Below are 20,322 nucleotides of genomic sequence, written 5' to 3'. Positions count from 1 at the left end.
GACGAAATAGTGTGGGCACCAGGTTTCAAACCCGGAACTCCTTTGCGAATGATAATTCACGGGACGATTTTTGAACGACAGCTGATCCAAAGGTCATCCTGTACATAGCGGACATGATGAAACACTCCGGCGACACGTCGTCCATAAATCATCCATACACTATCGTCCGTATAGCATTCCTCTTTCAAACCCACGGCCACCTACACAGGTTGATGTCTAAAGTGAATAATCACCTCTTAATATATTAGAACAAAGGCGTGAGCTGAAATGAACTGCAGTCTGTGCGGCGCATTTTGCACTCATTGTTTTTTATATAAATCTGTAGAGAGTATTTAAATTATAATCCCAAAAATAAAAATAACTTTCAAATATACGTGTGTTATAAACGTATATTGTACTTACAAATGAAATAACTTACTACGCAACCTCAAAACTTGTTCATTTATTATTTTAAAATATTCAAATATTTAACATAAAATCTCTGAATTATAAAAGGATACTCACACGCAACCTCATCCGGTCACCCCCCACATACACACTCCCCAACGCATCCCTTGTCAAGTCTTGTCACCCCTTACAGGCACACCAACTAGTAGGCGTCTTGAGGCAAATTTGACAATTTTGACCTCGGGACGAAATCATTTCACAGAATGAACTGGGTGCGAAACTATTTCACTCCCCTGACCTTTTTGTGTAGCGCCCATCACGCCGGCGCCACACCCTACTGTGCAGCGCCTAGCGCGGCGGCGTTGCACTCCTGTCCACCGTGGCAGCCCCTGGGCCCGCACCCAGCAGTGCAGCACCTCCGGGCTAGGCGCCCCACATGTAATGTGCAGCTAATGTGCAGCGCCTAGCCGCTAGGCGCTGCACTGTGACTTATCTAGCCACTTGGCTGGCCCCCCTCCCCCACCCCCCCCCCCCCACCACACACTCTCTCACTCTCTCCCCGAGCTTTGCCCCCTCTCCCACTCTCTCCCCCTCTCAAATCTTCTTCCAAATCTTGCAAATTTGATGAATTTGTCCGTGGATTTCAAAGTCAAACCCTCCCTGAAGGTAATAATCTCCGATCCCCTTGTTTTGATCCAAGTAAAGTTCTCCCATTGCTCATTTGTTGCTAGTTTGGGGAAACCCTAGTTTTGTTTGGATCTAGAGATTTGCATGGAGATGTGAGATGTTTGTTAGCCAATTTCTATGATTAGGCTTTGTTAGTATGCTAGGGTTATTCTTATGGGTGTTCTTATGTTGGTGCTAGGGTTAGGTTTAGGGCTAGGGTTATGGTTAGGGTTATGGTTATGGTTAGGGTTATGGTTATGGTTAGGGTTAGGGTTGTTGTTTCATATATATATTAGGGTTTGTATTCCGTGTTAATCCATGGATTAGTACTCATGGAAGCAATGTTACCTTGTGTTCTTTGAATGCTTATAGGGATGGGAAGAACATGTGTGTTTGTTCATCATGGGGACAAAGACGCCTTTTTGAAAGGCAATAAAGAACCGGACCTGGATGAGCTTGACATGGTGTTTGATAGTAGTCCTAGCTATGCGGAGCTCTTGCAGCAAGTTAGGAAAGATTTGAATTGGATGGACCCTAGTGATATCATTGAGTTGGAGGGAAGGCCTAATGTTGGTTTTGGAATGCACATCCGTTGGAAGACAATGCGTGTCAACTCGGAGCAACGTTGGGTTGCATACAAGGAGACGGTGGCCGAATCACTAGACAAGGCTCTTGAGTTATTTGCAACGAAGAAGGTTGATTCAAGTTTGCATTTGGACTTGAACCGGAACCCCTCCCCTTTGGTTGCTAGTAGCCCCCCACCCTTGAAGCGAGATGAAATTGTTGAACCTCTTTTGACCCAAGAAGTGAGGCCAACATTGAGCCCGTGTACAAACAACCAAAATGAATCTTTGCAAGAGGACAATGATGAGTATGCGGACGATGACAATGAAGTTGATCTCCATGACAACAATGTGGGTGATCTCGACAAATATCATTTGCAAGAGACAATGGACCATTCCATCCCTTTTTCCCGTGCATATGCATCGGACTCGGATGACGATGGTCCCGATGAACAAGTTGATGCGGAGGGGTTCACGGTGAAGGAGGCCGAAGCTTTCGAGAAGGTATTTGGTCGGGATCATCGGACTACATTGTTCAAGGATGTTAGTCTCGCGGATGAAGCCGTGGTAGATGGTGGCCAATGTGTACCTCTTGGAGTTAGGCCAAGTTCTCACCGTGATTTGGTAGACGACAAGAACCGGATTGCTAAAGGTTCTAAGTTCGACAGCTTGTTGGATTTGAAGATGTGGCTCGACAACTACTCGGTTACGCATTATCGTCCACACAAGGTGGTGAACTCGGACGTCAATTTGCGCTACACGGTTGCATGTGCATGTGAAGATGAAAAGGAGGTCCAACTTGGACTTACAAGAGGCCGTGGTGGTGGTAGAGCTCGTGGAAAGGAGGTCCAACAAGGAGTGGCAAGACGCCGTGGCGGTTGTCCGTGGATTGTGCGTGCAAGACCATGGAAAGGAGGTCCAACTTGGCATGTAGTGAGTTGTGTGCCAAGGCAAAAGGGTGGATGGCAAGATTGTGTCCCAAGACCACAAACAACTCACGTCCGAGTTCACGATGACTAGTGCTTTCCACGCTTGCTGGCTCCTCCCCCCCTCTTGACGCTTATCTTCTTCACCTTCCTAGGAAGAGGAACCTGCTCCGGCTCCGGTTCCTCCACGTCATCCACATCGTCATCCAAATAGTCATCCAAAGCCGCCATCCGCGAGGTGCCGACCGTCCTTTTGCCTCTTTGGGTGAAGTCTTCAGGTGTGTACCTTCTGATTCCCTTCCTAGGCTTCAACTCGTATGCAGACCGAGCCTGGTACGTCCCCAAGGTCATATCATCAGCAACCTATGCATCAACAGAATATATGGAAAGACCGTGTGTGAGGATATAGTTAGCAATGCATCAACAAATGGATATATATCTTCATGCCATACCTCTTGGGTGACCACACCCACATTCTCATCCTCCAAAGGTTCACCATGGCCCTGCCCCGAAGCGGGATCTGATGGTGTCGCTGACCTAGACCATTCTGGTGATACATACTCGGGGTCACGACAGCCGAAAAGGTTTGATAGCTGCCTTAACTTTTGGCCCTGGCGCTGCAACATGTACAATTGAATGAGACATGGAACGTAGCAACAAATGTTAAGTGCTAGTTTGAAGGAGATGTGAACCTTAATGAATGCTCGAAGTGCACCTTCCCCATCGCTTTTGCCAGCCGGGGTTGTTTCCAGAATAGTCTCGGTCTCATCAGCTGCTTTCTTGATCTGGGCACGCTATGAACAGAAACGGTATCAAAGTGTTAGGCAAGCGAAGATGTGAATAGTGCGAATGGAAAAGCAAAAAGGGCTAACCACAAAGTTCATCATTGGAGCTGAAGGGATCACTAAGTTGCCTTTCCTGACTAATGCGTTGTACTGGTGCTGGGCTACCTCATAAAAACGGTGGGTTCTTCCAGAATCTCCTCAGCATACGCCGGCTGGCATACCTCCACGCGGGTACTTGCAGGAAACCATGTGAGATAGTTGTTGAACGCGATCGGGCAGTGCTCACGAAGCTGGGCTCGTTTTCCAGCCCTTGCTTGCTCCACACTAAGAGCGAACTGCACGACATACTTCCTGTGATGGTTGGCCCAATCCTTAATCTTCCGCTGCTTTTTCCTATCCAACCTGCAAGTTAGAAACAGAATATTAGCATCATCGAAACCGTCGAGAAGCTGCTAAGTGCTCAAGGTTAATTATATCTTACGCGTGTAGCAACTTGTCCGTGTCCTCCCACTCCGGCGGGTGTGGCTGGAACAAACCAAACTGGTGGAACACCCGATGTGGCAGGTGAAGCTCAACCGCCCAGTTGCATATCAGTGGGCACCGCATATGCCAGAGATCCCTATCCCTAGTGCACATCGGATTCAGCCTGAACTCTATAGGGTTACCAAAACTCTCTCCTTTTCCATACGGCTCCCATTCCACCTGCAAAATGGGATTGAATGCAAAATTGATATCGAGTTACGATACAAGCATGATAATCACTTATGCAATGTCGGTTCACCTGCTCAGGCGTGATCGCGTCCAGCTCGCTCTTGTACAACTTGTACATTACCGAGGGATCATCCGTCGTCTCATTTAACACATCCCACTTGTAAGCCCAAGTGGGGAGCCGTAGTGGGTCGTCTTTATCGTCCCAATCCTCGTACTTCACGGTCTTCGGTCGTCCAACCGGCAAACGCTCCCAGCTCCATATGGAAAGTGCGAGCAGACAACCACCAATACCTCCAGTGTGCCTACAACAGGCTTCGTCCAACTGCACATAAAAGAGAACATGGTCAAATTTGCCGCATGAGCGCATTGATAATGTATCAATGAAGTGAAAAGGAAACAACTTCATACCTGTCGATACAAGTAAGCCAGTGTCGCCGAACCCCAACTCCATTTGCTATCGAAGACGGTCAACGCCTTCAGCCACATCCATGGAGCATTCTTGCCTGTGCCATCAGCAAACATTGTCCTGGATATCACGTACCACATGTAGACACGAGCGTATGTCTTCACCATGTCCTCATTAGCATCCTCAGGGCAATGACTGAAGTTCGATGATATCCACGTGAAAGTAGCGCCCGCTGCGACTCTTTCCTTCTTCTTATCTTGTGCTTCTGGTTCCCGAGGCTCCGGAGGAACCATACCGATAAGGGCTTGCATCTGCGCGCGCCACCCATCAGAATCGGTGTTCATACATAAAGGATTGCCATCGATAGGAAGACCGGTGATCATAGCAATATCCTGCAGCGTCACGGTCATCTCCCCGGTCCGAAGATGGAAAGTGTGTGTCTCCGGACTCCAATGATCAATAAGTGCGGTGAGTGCTGCAGCATTGTTGGGTGGCGTCGACCGCCGGACCAACTAAATGAAAGGGAGAAGTCCTGCCTCCCTTACATACGGTGTGTACCGCTCATCATAGCGCATCCATCCAAGGCTGATCCCGTGGGACCGAAGCTTCAGAGGTGCAAGCTCCTACAAACAAACAAATCATAACATTACATATGGGGCATTTGTGTTTGAACAAAAATACGAAATTCATAACACCGGCCACTTTCAGTATTACCCGCTGCTCCACCGACATAGCGTACGACCGGTGTTGTTTGTCCCAATGATCATCGAGAAGCCAAACCATCCTAACAATTTCAACAAAGCATTCTTGTCAACACGATTATCTTTTCAATTCAAAAAAACTAAAGTAGGCCTACTACATGCAAGATTCAAAGCATATGTATCCAAAGCATTTTTCTCAATACGAGTATAATTTCAGTACAAATAAACTAAACTAGGCCTACTTCAAACAAATAACTTTTCCATAGAAATAACATGTCAATCTATGTATCCAAACTATATAAATAACATGTCAACCTATCTATCCAAACCACATTCTAATCTAACAAGGGTTCCCCAAATCTAATATATGCAAGATTCAAACAAAAGTTCCCCAAATCTAATACATGTAAGATTCAAACAAGGGTTCCCCAAATCTTCAAAATATCATATTTTCTATGCATAGAAAGAAGGGGATCGGAGGAGAGTACTTTCTACGATGGATTGGTGAAGAAATGCACGGACCAAATCGTCGGATCGGAAGGATTTGGGAGAGGGGATTGAGAGGGGGAGTGGAGAGGGCCGCCGCCCTGTTCTGTTCTGTAACTGGCAATGGGGTGGGTGGGGGAGGAGAGGGCTGGCGCGGTTGCATCTAAGTCAATGTGCAACGCCCGAGGGCTAGGCGCTGCACATTACAGTGTGGCGCCTAGCTCGGAGGCGCTGCACTGCGGGATGCGGGGCCTAGGGCTGCCACGGTGGACAGAGGTGCAACGCCCCAGAGCTAGGCGCCGGCGTGGCGGGCGCTACACAAAAGGGTCAGAGGTGTGAAATAGTTTTACGGGCAGTTCATTCTGTGAATTGATTTCGTTTCGAGGTCAAAATTGTCAAATTTGCCGCGTCTTGAAGTCGGAGAGGCGCTGGATCGTCTATACTTGCCTAGTCTCTGTGACGTTTGGCTTTCTCCATTCTTCAAAACGTTCTCCAGTCTCCCTCCCTCTCTCTCTGAATCTCCGATAATCGCTGGTATGCTTCAACTCTTCTCTCTCTCCCTCTGAAATACTGCAAGCCCTATAAAATAGAGGAGCTCTCGTTTTACCTTCACCCTGTTAGCTGCAATTTCCTCTATTTTCCGAAATGATTTCTTCAACTTTTAGTTGGTACTTTGCGTCTTTGCCTAAAAAATTCAGGCACGGTTCGTTTTTGTTGTAGTTCCATTCCGTGGTTAGGAGATGAGCAAGCCATGGAAGAAACGCAAGGAGCTGGATGAACATCGCTACTGGAACCACACAGAGGAACAAGATAAGCATTTCTTCAAGGTTATGATTGGCGACTTCCATGAGAGAATGGTAAGCTATCTTCGGTTGGGCTCTGTTCTAGCCTCCTAGGGTAATTTTATTTTCAGCTGGATTGTGTTCTTGCTTTCGATGGAAACAAAAGAGGAACCTCTGGGAGTGAAATTTGGTCAGATCTGGCAACTATCTGTCCTCTCATGTTACTCTGTTTTGCATCTGAACTATAGCAGATGAGCTTTCTTCAGCGATTTCTTCTTTGTAACAGATTTTAGAGTCTCCTGATCTTGTGTGCTTTACCTTGTTTCCTACAGATCATACCAGATAGGTTTGCTCAACATTTCAGGGGGCAAACAGGACGAACTATTAAGCTAGCATCACGCCATGGTTACACTTGTGATGTTCAGATTACCAAGAATCTGGAGAAACTAGTTCTTGATTCTGGATGGAAGGCGTTTGTTCGTGCCCATAACTTGAGAACGGGGGACTTTCTTTTGTTCAAGTATGATGGCCACTCTCAGTTGAAGGTTTTGATCTTTGGCCCGAGCGGTTGCGAGAAAATTCAGGCGTGCAATCTCAAGAAAAATGTTGCTCCTGGTAAAGAATGGTGGGGAAACACTGCTGGCATTGTAAACACTTGTCACAATCTTCCCATGGAATTTCCACACAGTGGAAGACAAATTAGGCCAAGCAATGATAGCTCAAGGCAGGGGAATGACATCATCGATATCAGCTCGTCGAGCTCTCCATCAGATTCAGCAGGTTATGATTCACAATGTCAAACCTGCCATACATTATGCCCCATAAAACTTCATATATGCATCATACTTTTATTTTCTGTGTTTAGGAGGTATTTCATCTTCAGAAGATGATCATTCCCTCTCAGGTTGTATCCTCGCAAAGGGCACCCTCTTGAATCTAAATCATCTGCAGAAGAAGCAACTTGAAGAAAAAATCCGAGCTATTAATTCCGAAATCCCCATTTATGGGTGTGTCATAAGGAAGAGCAGTATTTACGGAAAAACCCGCACCCTTGTGAGTCAAAATCTCTGTTCTCGAATGGATACTGTACATTAGTGGTGCTGCATTTTGCAAGCCGGCTGCTATCTCTGAATCTGACTTGCAGAAACCATGTTTGTCTCACCCAAATGTTGTTGGCTTATTCTGCATATTGATTGAAGTTGTAGTTGAGTCATGTAACCATTGGGATAGAAAATTTTAGTTGGAGCAGATTGAAGTTTGTCTTACCCAAAACAATATTCATCTTACCCTGTTGATTGTATTCTGCTTATTCTATCAGAAACTTTTATGCTTGCTTCCCGTCGCTGGATTTGCGTCCGTGTATTTGTGTGGATGGCTTTGGGGTGGTTTGGTGGTGTTTGTTGTAGTGCATGTCTAGTAGAAGTTGGTTGTAGTCTTGTCATAAGTGTTTGGTTATTTCGGCCTAGTCTTGGGCTTGTACGGATGTTAATCTTCTTTCTATCAATGGATTAAAACACAAGCTTTGCATTTTGTCCAAAAAACCATCGCGATAGGAATTATAGAAGAAAACTTTACGGTGTCAAATTAGAGGTGATATGCCGCTGAATTTTCTAAGATAGCAACCCCAGTGAGCTCTTATCGTTACGCCTCTCATGTAAGCTGGGCGTTACAACTTCAGTTTCAATTTTTTAACGAACTTTGCTACTACTCCCTCCGTTCCTAAATGTAAGTCTTTTTAGAGCTTCCACTATGAACTACATACGGAGCAAAATGAGTGAATCTACACTCTAAAAAATGTCTATATACATCTGTATGTAGTTTGTAGTGAAATCTATAAAACGACTTACATTTAGGAACGGAGGGAGTATACTACAAATGATAGTAGCTGGACATGTACATAGTTCACTACACCATGATGTTTGCTTCCAATTATCATTACTAAAGATCATTTCTCCCTTTATCAGGAAATATCAAGAAAATATGCTGAAGTATACCTTCCATTTGTGGAACAAATGGTGACCCTTCAGCACCATGGCAAGAAGTGGGACGTGCGGTGTTGTGTTAAGAACAAAAAATCCAAAAGGCTTATGAGAGGGTGGATGCATTTTGTGCGTGGCAATAACTTGCAGCTGGGAGATGTCTGCCTCTTTGAGCTACTGAGAAACAAGAAGAAGTATGTGATGAATGTCCATATCATTCGCAAATCCCTTTACAAGAGGTGAAGTTTGGCATACTTCCTACCATTGGTACCAACTTTTGATATGGTGAATTACTGCATCAAGCATTGTTGTAACCCAAGAATTGTTTGCCAAAAGATTGCAGTCCGTTGAATCATCTCTCTATCTCACTGTACTCTCTCTCCAGGAAATGAGCATCTGAAGAAAAGCTGGCCACAAGATTCAAGAAACAGAAGTAGCAAAAGGAATTTTGGGTAAGGCCAGAAGAGTGGAGCCCTGACAATATACTGAAGCAAAGAGCTCAGAGTTCATAATAAAGCTCAAGTCCAGTTAGTTTCAGCTGCCTTTTGTGTTATCATGGATGTATAATACTCTTAAGACCTTATGTTTACCTTATGTTTAAGTGGATGAACTGTAATGTCGGATAGGGCAATATTATGTTAGAGGTTATTGCGTGGATGTACTGTGGGTTATGTCAGGACAGAGTTACATTATGGTCAGTTGCTCATATTTGCTGTTGGTTGCAGTGCCTAGGGTATACCTGGCTATCGTATTGTGTGTGCTATAAATATTGTCATGAATAGGGACTAGAAAATCCTAAATTCGAATATCAGAAGGATTAATTCTGATAAAAAGCGGACTGCCCTATCTAACAAGATTGAGGAAATAGGATGTGCCGTCCTTTATCTTCAAGAAACAAAAGGAGATTTCTTTGATCAGAGATACTTAAAAACTTCTGTCTTAGAAGGCTAATAAGTTTGAATATCTTCCCTCTGTCTAGAATGACAATATATTCATAAGGGGAAAATATTCCAAAATGAATTTTCCCTGTCTGTTTCATTTACTTCGGTCCACGATGGTGATTCATGGACATTAACCAATGTTTATAGCCTTTGTCAGCAAGAAAAATTTCACTGATCAGAACTGAATCATAGTGGCGGACATTAACTTCATTAGATACCCTGAAAATGGGAACAAAGAAGGGAGGATGGGACACACAAAATATGATGCACTTTAGTGAAGCCACCAGTCATTTGGATTTGGTAGAGATTCCTTTAAAAGAAAAATAACTATACATGGAGATATATGCAAGATATTTCTCTTCTTTAGTGTTTGGAATGGTTTTTTCCATAGAAACTTTGACCCCTTCATACCCAAATAATTTGGCTATCTCCCTAGCCAAGACCACTTTTGATCATACTCCATGTGTCATACAAATTGGCAGATCTATACCCAAGTGAAACTTATTCATATTTGAGCACTATTGGCTTGATCACCCAGATTTTCAATAGCTTGTCAAGAACATTTGGCATCAATCTCTCAATGAAGTGGATAGTGCAAAGGTCATTACTGTTGAATTCATAAGGCTAAGAAAATGTATAAAATTGTGTGCCAAAAATTTATCAAATTTATCAGAAGCAGTTCAGAATACAAATATAGTTATTCGCTTTTTTCAAAATCACGAAATATTTTGAATTCGTGAACATTTTTTGACATCGCGAATATTTTTTGAATCCACATAAAATTATGAATTCATGATTTTTTAATTTGCAAATAATTTTTAAAATTGAAAACATTTTTGAATCCATGAACTTTTTGGTATTTCATGAACATTCTTTAAATTCGCAAAAAATTCTCGAATTCGTGAACAATTTTTAAATCATGAAAAAAAAACAAAATCTCGAACGTCTTTTGTAATTGCAAACATTTTTTATGAATTCGTGGTATTTTGAAAATCATAAGCATTTTCAAATTCACAAATATTTTATTGACTCAAAAATATTTTTTGAATTTCTGAACAGTTTTCGTACTGGCTAACTTTTTTGTATTCACGGACATATTTTTGTATTTGTGATTTTTTTTTGAATTTAGACAACTTTTCAGATTCACAAACAATTTCTGAAATCTTGAACAATTTTTCAATTCATGAACATTTTATGAAATATCAGACATTTTTTAAAATTCAGAACATTTTTTAAATCATGAATAGTTTCTGAAATCCTATAAAAAAATCGAATTTGATATTTGTAAGCATTTCACAAAGTAAAAAATAGAAAATAAAATGAAACCCAAAATAGAAAAACGAAAAAAGAGGGGCGCCCAGCCCGCACATGGGCCAGCCCAGAATACACATGGTGGGAGCTCATACCGCCGCGAGCGGCTGTGCGTTTCATCATTTTAAGAAAAAGGGTTCCCACCGCTTTGTATTACAAAGCAACCATCCGATACAACCAACGATAGAAACTGGGGCAGAAGCAGCACAATCACGCCCAGAAGAAATGAAAGAGAAAAAGAAAATAAACAAATGCCGATAACGGCGGATCGACAAAAACGACGAAGCCTCGCGACCGCTGCGTCCACCAGAGATCGCCCACCAAGCTCCGAGACTCCGAAGCGCCGATACTAATCAACACCTCCAAGAAGGGACGCGACGATGACGACACTGCTACCAAGGGTTTCCCCCGGTACGCGGCGAGGAGAGAGAAAGGGTAGCCTCGACGCCCTCCAGGAAGGTCCGGCGGCACCCTCAGGCGCCACCGCGTCGGTGTCGGTCAAGCCAACAGGGATTTCTCCCGATCCCAGCCTCCACCCCACGCACTCCGGAGCTCGCCACCAAACCGACCACCACCCTGCGCCAACACAGACACGAAGCTTCCCACGTTGTCTCACCACGGCACCGCGAAGATGGTCTGCACAACGAAGACGAGGAGTCGGGACTAGGGCAGCAGCACCGTCGGCATACGGGAGGGCCCCACCTCCACCGTCCACGACGGCAGCTGACCGGATGCCATAGCAGGAGCCTACCGGGCCCGTGGCCCCACAGGCCCGCCCAGGCACTCAAAGGCCCGGACAGCTCCCGCCTCCGAGCACCAGCTGGCACACCGTCGGCGTCGTTCCCCAATCCAAGCCGCTCCCCTGCCTCCCCATACAGAGGGCATCGCGGTCGCGCCAGAGCCGGCCCGCAAGGACCCAGATGGGGCCCTACGGGCCCAGATCTGGGTCGGGGACTCGCCACCGGCCGCCCAGCACCATCGGACCGCCCAACCGCCAAGAGGTGGCACCACCACGGCAAGCGCCCCCGGCCTCCGCCACCAGGACGCCGGACCACCACCGGCCGATCACCACCACCGCCTCCCCCCACCCCGGGAAGGAGGAGCGTGTGCGGGTAAGGGACGGCCCGCCACCGCCGACACCACCCAGCCAGACCCGGGGGCGACCGCTGGCGGCCGGGGTGGGGGGGGGGGGGGTGGGGGGAAGGACGAAGGGGGGCGGACGATGTGGAGGGGGGGCGCGTGCCGCCCCAGCCGTTGTTGGGGAACGTAGTAATTCAAAATTTTCCTACGATCACGCAGGATCTAACTAGAAGATGCATAGCAACGAGAGGGGAGAGTGTGTCCATGTACCCTCGCAGACTGAAAGCGGAAGCATTTAGTAACGCGGTTGATGTAGTCGAACGTCTTCACGATCCAACCGATTCAACACTATAAAAAAAGACACATCCGTGACATTTAGGGTCGAACGAATTTTTTTTGTCATACATATGACACTTCTATGACGATAATTGTGACAAAACCCGGTATCATCATAGATATGGTGGGCTCCTACTTCTATGATAAAAAATCATGACAGAAAATGGGCTTTTCGTCCTAGGCGGGCCGGAGACGCAGCTGCATGAAATTCTTTGGGCCGTCCATGCCGGAAAAAACCGTGGTAGATGCGAGGGCGAGGAAAAAATATCAGGGTGTTCCCGGTTACGGTGGGTGGTCGGGGCCGAGCGATGCGCGTTTCTCTCGTAAACGTACGCGCGTGTGTGCGAGGCGTTGGGCTCTAACTGAACCCGAGCGAGGCGTTCGCCTACTGAACCCGAGCGATTGCACTGCAGGCTACGCGTTACTGAACCCGAGCGATCGATCGATGGCTGTTAACTGAACCCGATCAAGCGATTCCTTCGCTACTGGTGCTAACTGAAGCCGATCGATGCTGCCTCTGGATGAACAGTGACCGTTGTTGGGGGGTTTGGATGAACAGTTCCCGATGGAGGTGGATGAACAGGACCCCGTGGTGTTGCCTCTGGATGAACAGGACCCCCATCGATCAAGCCGGTTGGGGCTGGATGGACAGGACCTCGTGGAAGGCTGGATGAATAGGACGACCCCGTGCAGGGCTGGTTGAACAGTAGACGATGGAGGGCTGGATGAACAGTAGTCCGTGGAGGGGTGGTTGAACAGGAGTCCGTGGAGAGGGCTGGTTGAACAATAGCCGGTGGAGTAGCGCGCGGTGGAGGCTGGATGAACAGGAGCCCGTGGATGAACAGTCGCAGGTGGAGGCTGGAGGAGGTCGACGGTGGATGAACAGTAGCCCGTGGAGGCTGGAGGAGGTCGACGGTGGAGATGAACAGTATCTCGTGGAGTCCCGATTTGCGGTACGCCACACCCCTCCCGATGAACACGACCCCTGTTTCGACCGTAGCGCTCCAACACAAGTCCGTTTCCTCCGTTTTGCGGTACGCCACACCCCTCCCGATGAACAGGACCCCCGTTTCGACCGTAGCGCTCCAACACAAGTCCGTTTCCTCCGTTTTGCGGTACGCCAGACCCCTCCCGATGAACAGGATCCCGTTTCGAATGTGGCCGGTCGAACACAAGGCCGTTTCCTCCGTTCTGCGGTACGCCATGCCTCGTTTCCATCGGCTGTTTCGTCCAAGCCCTCCCGATGAACACGACGACGCATTCCGTTCTGACCCAGCCGTTGGCTCCCCATGAACACGACGACGACGTTGTTTCTTCGTTCCGACCCAGGCATGTACATGAGCCCTGGCCATACGTATGCGCGAGTAGGCGTTCGAGACCCCGCCCGTATGTACGTACGTGGCCGTATTTACTTTCTTGCACCCTGGCCGCTGTACGTACGTGTACATGCTATGTGCGCGCCTCTACTACGACACGTGCGCGCCTCTACATCGACCAGTATGTACATACACGTTCGCGACCAGAATGACAACGCTACGTACTCTTCGACCAGGTGGGTCCCGACTGTCAGGCACTTCCTTGCGTGCGAAGATGTAGCTGGTGGGTCCCAGTAGTCAGGGGAGCGAATCTTTTTTTGCCCGGACGCACTTCCTTGCGTGCGAAGATGTAGCTGGTGGGTCCCAGCAGTCAGGGGGAAACGTTATTTTCGCGAAATACGGTGGCCCGTTCGGTGGATCCCTGCTGTCAGGTGGAGGAATCATTATTTTCCGTGTAATAAGGAGGCACTTCCTTGCGGCTGCCGTGGACCCAGCTGTCAGCCTCTCCACGTACAGTACTCTTTCGATGGAAGCCGTTCCTTGACCTCATTGACCACGCCGCGCTGAGAGCACCAGGGTGGTGGACGACGGCGAGGCCTAGGAAGGGGACGACGCGGAGTCGGGGAAGACGCGACAGTTGATGCCCACGCGTAGAGGAGTATTAGGGTTCACTGGTTCGCTGCGGTGTGAGGCTGCCGTCGCCGCAGAATAACATGGGGTGTGGGTGAGTAGAGGGATGGCCTGGCCAGCGGTGGGAGTAGTAGGGGCGGTGAGGCCTCCGCGGCATCGCAGCCGGCAACGGGAGGCAGGAGCACGAGGCACGACCGGCGCTGCTTTGGGCGGCTGGAGCAAGAAGACCAGAGGTTGAAGAAGCACTACGGCCGTTGGATGGACATCGTACGGTCACTGGAGCTAGAATCGTTCATATTGACTAAGTTGACAAAGCCCTCCGTCCCCGTCAACTTAGTTGGCCCACAAGTCAGCCTCCCACTATTGTGGGTCCCAGCTAGCAGGGGGTATTCATTTTTTTGTGCGTAATAAGGAGGCACTTCCTTGCGTGCGAAGATATAGCTGGTGGGTCCGACCTGTCAGCGGTGGGAACGTTTTTTTCGTGAAATACAGAGGCCCTTCCGGTGGATCCCAGCTGTCAGGTGGAGGAATCATTATTGTGCGCGTAATAAGGAGGCATTTCCTTGCGTGCGGCCGTGGACCCTGCTGTCAGCTTCTCCATGCACAGTCTACTTCCGATGGTGTCGTTCATTGACCACTCCGCGCCGAGCGCATCCAAGGTGGTGGACGACGGCGAGGCCCCGGACAGCAACGAGCCGGAGATGGGAAGACGCGGGAGTAGAGTCGCAGACGGAGAGGTGTACGAGGGTTAACTGGTTCTGATGCGGTGTGGTTCGGCAGTCGGTGGAGAAGAACAGGAGGTGTGGAGGGGTGGAGGGATGGCCTGGCCAACGGTGGAGTAGCGCTTCACAGCGAAGCATGCTAAGAAGAGCTGCTAGCAGAAGGAGGCGGGAGCAGGTGGTCCCGGCGGCGCTGGAGGAAGAAGACGAGAGATTGAATATGGATGCCGGTCGTTGGATGTAAATCCAACGGCTAACGATGTCAGAATCATTTGTTGACTAAGTTGACAACGACTTGCGTTGGCTTCGACCTATTGGCCCACATTTCAGCCTCCAAAAATGTGGCACATATTCAACCCATTTTTTCAGAATTTACAGTCTTTTTTTGCGGGGTAGAATTTACAGTCAATTTGATATTTTTTTTGAATTACAGTCCATTAGCCGGGCTGGGTGAACAAATAATGTAGCGTCCATGCGGCCCATTTATGTTTTTCCTAAAAAATTACAGGCCATTTGCACTTTCTCGAAATACACGATTTTGCTGAGCTGATTCTAATTATTATGTTGGGCTGGGCGTAGCAATGTTATCAAAAAATAAACAGGGGCTGAGCATTTTGTTATATATATATTTAAATAATAAGTGATTTATTATTACATTGGTCCTTAAAGCTTACCAAGCTTTTGTACAGAATCACCAGGATTTTCGTTGTCAAAAAAATCCAGGATTTTATTGCTAAGAAATTATTTTTATAAGTTAATAAGATGTGGGATATTGTTTTCTTACATATGTAAGTATCTGCTAAATATATGATGACAATAACAATAATATATAATAACATATAAAATAATTTAAATATATATAATATAGTTAGAAAGGAAACATTAGTTGGACCAGGCGCTTCTATTCTTATATAATAAAATAGAACAGACCTCTGCATTTTCTTCAAAAAAATATACATAAATTGGGCTGCCGATGTTTCAGGAAAAATAAAACCTCGGATGAGAGGTCCATAGGCCGGTCGATACATGACGGCCCTCAAGAAAATACAAATAGGCCTATGGACCTCCCATCCGAGGTCGTGGGCTGCGCATGTTAAAAAAGAAAGCCTAGACGGGGCATCCCAAAACCCAGCTGATACTTGCTGCCCCAGTGATAATAAATGATACTACCTGCCAGCTCCCCGGCTTCGTTGTGAATTTATCTCCTATAGTAACTACGTTGAAGCACCTAAAAAAATATAACTATGTTGACAAACCCGTGGGCCCCAACGTCAGTATAGCATTAGGAGGAAGTATTTTTTTCGATGAGGCACTTGCTTGCGTACGGCCATAGACCTGGTGGGTCCCGACCGTCCGCCTCTCCACGTACAGTCCTCTCCAGATTCCTCTCGTTTGTTCAGCATGTTCACAACGGCAGACAGCGGTGTCGCGGCGAGCGCACAAAGGCGCAGAAGGAGATCCGACCACCTGAGGAAGTGCCTTATTAGTAACGAAACAACTGAACTAGCCTAGTGGCTCAGTGACACTACCCGGCAGCTGTTCCGCCCGGGTTCGATTCCACCCGTGCAAAGAAAATATCTCCAAATTGTTTGCCTCTACCTTTATTGACATGTGGGTCCCAATTGTCATCTACGCACACCATGTCCAACACTTGCCAAAACTTCGTCCCTCGTTTTCTCTGTTTTTCGCACACTCGACATTGTGTGGGCATTTTGAAAATAGCATATCTTTTTGACTGTGCATCATATGAAGATGTGCTATGCATGAATGTTGATCAGCATGATGTTAACTAGCTGGTAGTTCCAGTTTCGACCATGAATAAAACTTCCAACATGATGTTAACACTGTTTGAAAAGGCCGTGTTAATATAAATGCTCTGCCTCTGAAAGTTGTAGTTTCTTATCTGAAACTGAACTTGGAGTTTCTTATCTGAAACTGAAACTTGCAGTTTCTTCTCTGAGAATCACATTGTCTGCACTTTTATACTCCTATGAAACTATATTTTTTAAGTGCTAAAAATAGATCTCTAGAATTCACAAAATACTTCATATGCTCAATACTGCAAATCTGAAATTCAAAAGACATTCATATCTGAAAGTACTCTCAAAATACACAACACAAAACACAGTTCACAACCTGCAAATACTGACAACCCTAAGCTCCTTCTGACAATTCACAACCTTCCCGACTATTGGGCTGGGGGGGGGGGCAGTCCCTCCTATTCCTCGGCGGCAGACAGCCGCCCCGTGAGACGATGTGAACGGCGAGGGAGAGGATGGCGGGGAAGCGTCGTCGGGCCAACTGTTTTTCTCCTCTTGCAGTTGGGTTCGGTCGACGAAGACTCCACCGGCTCGCTCTGGCACGACAACCTCACAAACGGCACCCTGTAGATGCTCGATCCTTCAATCTCTGGTGGATGCTCCATCTGGGATCGATACTCCCACCACCGCTCCCTGACGATCGGATTCAGTGAATCTATTTGCTCCATGCCCCAGAGGAGCAGCTCTATGTACTCCCCCGCGACTCCCTCCGGGAGTATCGCCGCCTTTTCGCTCTGTTGCAGATATTTGGCCATGGATGTCGCCGTCGCCGCCATGTACTATGGCAGCGAGGAAGAAGGGGTGGGAGGCCCTCCCTCGCCAGCGATGCTTGGGAGAGAACGGAAACGCACGCTGATCGGGACGCGCCGGCAGTTTGTAAGAGCCGTCGCCGAGGACGACCGCGTGAACATTGCACCTTCTCACCTTTCCCGGCGGAGAGGATCCGGCTGGATCTGTGACCAGCGGTGAGTAGAGAGAGAGAGTGTGGCCACCGCTGTTATGTTTAGATCTGGAGAGGACGAGACAGTGTGAAGAGAGAAACACTAGCAAGCAAGCGCGGAGGCTCCTGCCAATATAGTGGAGTACTAGTTTTCTTTTGTCTACCGGAGCCGGCTTGACCTCGGCAATGACTGTCGAGAAGTCTTCATGCACGTGACCCGGAGGCGCAGTTGTCGTCATTTTGATCTGAAGCACCGAATTATAACATATAACACGAAAAAATGCCACATGACAAGAAATCATAACCTCACTACCCAAAGGAGACAAGATGAATCCCGACGGACAAACTAGACGAGGATCAAAGCTCAAATTAAAGATAAACTCGTAGAAAAGGGGTCCGTCGATAGATGTCCTAATTAACATAGCCGGCTTGACCTAGATGGCAGCTGAGTAGTCTTGTGCATGTGCCCCCAATGACTAGCCCAACTCAGTTGTTGCTGTTTAACCCTCGCAGTGATCCGAAGCATATGACACCTAATTTTGCGAGATGACAAGAAACCATTTTTTAGATTTCTCACTAGAACTACAGCCCTGTACAACACAGCCTGCACGATATGTAGACGATAGCCAATCCAGGCGCGTCTGCTGGAGTCTGGTCACATGCATGGATGAACTGATCTTCCGTGTCTTGCAGGGATCGTCCAGGTACCAACGTATGTACTCCTACAACACTTCTCTAGGAGTAGTACTATCGCTCGTCTCTCAATTCTATTAACTCACCCGACAGGCGGGGTCGGGGAGTGTGCCTATGGTCGGGTCTCAATTGCGGTCCCACATGTGTGTGCAAACGCAATATGATGCGCGTTCCATTCGGAGAGCGGCGTGCTAGACCGACCGACCGTCTGGGTGCGACGCGAACGCGATGGGAGTGTTGTATACTCCGTACATGTGTACCACCATTTTCTTGAGGCTTTGCTCCATGGCGCAATCCATGGATACAAAATTAGTATACTGTACTATTTAGAAGTCGAGGGCGGGGCTTTTCCTGCATGGTAGGCAGGGCAGTTTTGGCTAGTCGGTTTGACAGAGACGCGAGAAGATGAGGGAGTAGGCTGCTGCAAACGTAGGGCTGTGTGATTTGACAGCGAGTTACTGCTGGACAGGTGGGGCCCCGTGATTTGACTTGCCATTATCATTTTAACTGCGGCGCTACGACCGGCGTGAGTCTCCCGATTCTTGACCACCTCCATAAGGTACCTCTCCCAATGCTCCACCATGTAGAGGCGGGCTCTTGCATGAGAGCCCACTCCTCCACTTTTTCCTTGCCTCTTTCCTCCACATATGAAAAAATGCCATGTAAAGCGGGCTTATAGCCCACTATTGTAGTCCCTCCGTTCCAAAATAGATGACCCATCTTTGTACTCCCTCCGTTCCAAAATAGATGACCCAACTTACTTGCTCCTACAGGTGCTAAGCTTGCCACATAGGCATAAAGTTTGATGTGGCAAGTTAATTAAAAAGAGAGAGACTAGTTTGGTGACCCAAGGAAGAAACGGTGCTAAGCGCGTGTACCTAGGTGAAAAGACAATTTTGAGTCTATAGTTAATTAAATGAAGCAAACTTAGCAACAAAAAACTAAGCACCTATGCATTGGGGACTTGATTGCTAAGCCATTTAATGCCCTTAGCACCTCATCTAAGCAACGTTTCATTGAAAGAGGTCACTTCTTGGCAAATGCAATAAATACTACGAAGAAAGAGATAGAGAGAAGTAAAAAATACTCTTATAGCCAACCTTATAGCTAACCTTGTTGTAGTACGAGTGACTAAGTGATGACTATGTAAGACATGCCAACATCAGATAGCCTAGCTACGACCAGCGTGAGTCTCCCGATTCCTGACCACCTCCATAAGGTACCTCTCCCAATGCTCCACCATGTAGAGGCGGGCTCTTGCATGAGAGCCCACTCCTCCACTTTTTCCTTACCTCTTTCCTCCACATATGCAAAAATGCCATGTAAAGCGGGCTTATAGCCCACTATTGTACTCCCTCCGTTCCAAAATAGATGACCCAACTTTGTACTCCCTCCGTTACAAAATAGATGACCCAACTTACTTGCTCCTACAGGTGCTAAGCTTGCCACATAGGCATAAAGTCTGATGTGGCAAGTTAATTAAGAGGAGAGACTAGTTTGGTGACCCAAGGAAGAAACGGTGCTAAGCGCATGTACCTAGGTGAAAAGACAATTTTGCGTCTATAGTTAATTAAATGAAGCAAACTTAGCAACAAAAAACTAAGCACCTATGCATCGGGGACTTGATTGCTAAGCCATTTAATGCCCTTAGCACCTCATCTAAGCACCATTTCATTGAAAGAGGTCACTCCTTGGCAAATGCAATAAATACTACGAAGAAAGAGATAGAGAGAAGTAAAAAAATACTCTTCTTATAGCCAACCTTATAGCTAACCTTGTTGTAGTACGAGTGACTAAGTGATGACTATGTAAGACATGCCAACATCAGGTAGCCTAGCTACGACCGGCGTGAGTCTCCCGATTCCTGACCACCTCCATAAGGTACCTCTCCCAATGCTCCACCATGTAGAGGCGGGCTCTTGCATGAGAGCCCACTCCTCCACTTTTTCCTTACCTCTTTCCTCCACATATGCAAAAATGCCATGTAAAGCGGGCTTATAGCCCACTATTGTACTCCCTCCGTTCCAAAATAGATGACCCAACTTTGTACTCCCTCCGTTACAAAATAGATGACCCAACTTACTTGCTCCTACAGGTGCTAAGCTTGCCACATAGGCATAAAGTCTGATGTGGCAAGTTAATTA

At 47.2% G+C, this 20,322-nt stretch overlaps 1 protein-coding gene and 1 long non-coding RNA gene across 2 annotated transcripts; one reads left to right on the top strand and one right to left on the bottom strand.

The window, feature by feature from the left end:
• Window positions 1–2,632: 2,632 nt before the first annotated feature.
• On the bottom strand, window positions 2,633–4,611 carry LOC120976226 (serine/threonine-protein phosphatase 7 long form homolog). Its single transcript, XM_073495633.1, has 7 exons — window positions 4,447–4,611; window positions 4,109–4,360; window positions 3,809–4,029; window positions 3,549–3,729; window positions 3,235–3,336; window positions 2,995–3,159; window positions 2,633–2,905 (listed from the first exon to the last, which is right to left on the bottom strand). Exons 1-7 carry the CDS (start codon window positions 4,609–4,611, stop codon window positions 2,633–2,635), a joined length of 1,359 nt encoding a protein of 452 aa, XP_073351734.1.
• A 2,653-nt stretch (window positions 4,612–7,264) lies between these two features.
• Window positions 7,265–9,100, top strand: LOC120976993 (uncharacterized). Its single transcript, XR_012181069.1, has 3 exons — window positions 7,265–7,466; window positions 8,378–8,631; window positions 8,778–9,100. It is a non-coding gene; the product is annotated as an uncharacterized lncRNA (long non-coding RNA).
• The last annotated feature ends 11,222 nt before the right edge of the window (window positions 9,101–20,322 follow it).

The sequence above is a fragment of the Aegilops tauschii genome, chromosome 3, assembly GCF_002575655.3.
Source record: "Aegilops tauschii subsp. strangulata cultivar AL8/78 chromosome 3, Aet v6.0, whole genome shotgun sequence".
Lineage (NCBI taxonomy): Eukaryota > Viridiplantae > Streptophyta > Magnoliopsida > Poales > Poaceae > Aegilops > Aegilops tauschii.
The sequence above is the reverse complement of the archived record's forward strand: the minus strand, read 5'-3'. Positions and strand labels throughout refer to the sequence as shown.

What these genes read in the sequence shown, in the direction of transcription:
- LOC120976226 (XM_073495633.1), bottom strand. Translation starts at nt 4,611, where the DNA reads ATGGTGAAGACATACGCTCGTGTCTACATGTGGTACGTGATATCCAGG. An exon ending in TGGCTTACTTGTATCGACAG is followed by an intron (nt 4,361 to 4,446) that starts GTATGAAGTTGT and finishes TTTTATGTGCAG; the next exon opens with TTGGACGAAGCCTGTTGTAG. An exon ending in ACGCGATCACGCCTGAGCAG is followed by an intron (nt 4,030 to 4,108) that starts GTGAACCGACAT and finishes CCCATTTTGCAG; the next exon opens with GTGGAATGGGAGCCGTATGG.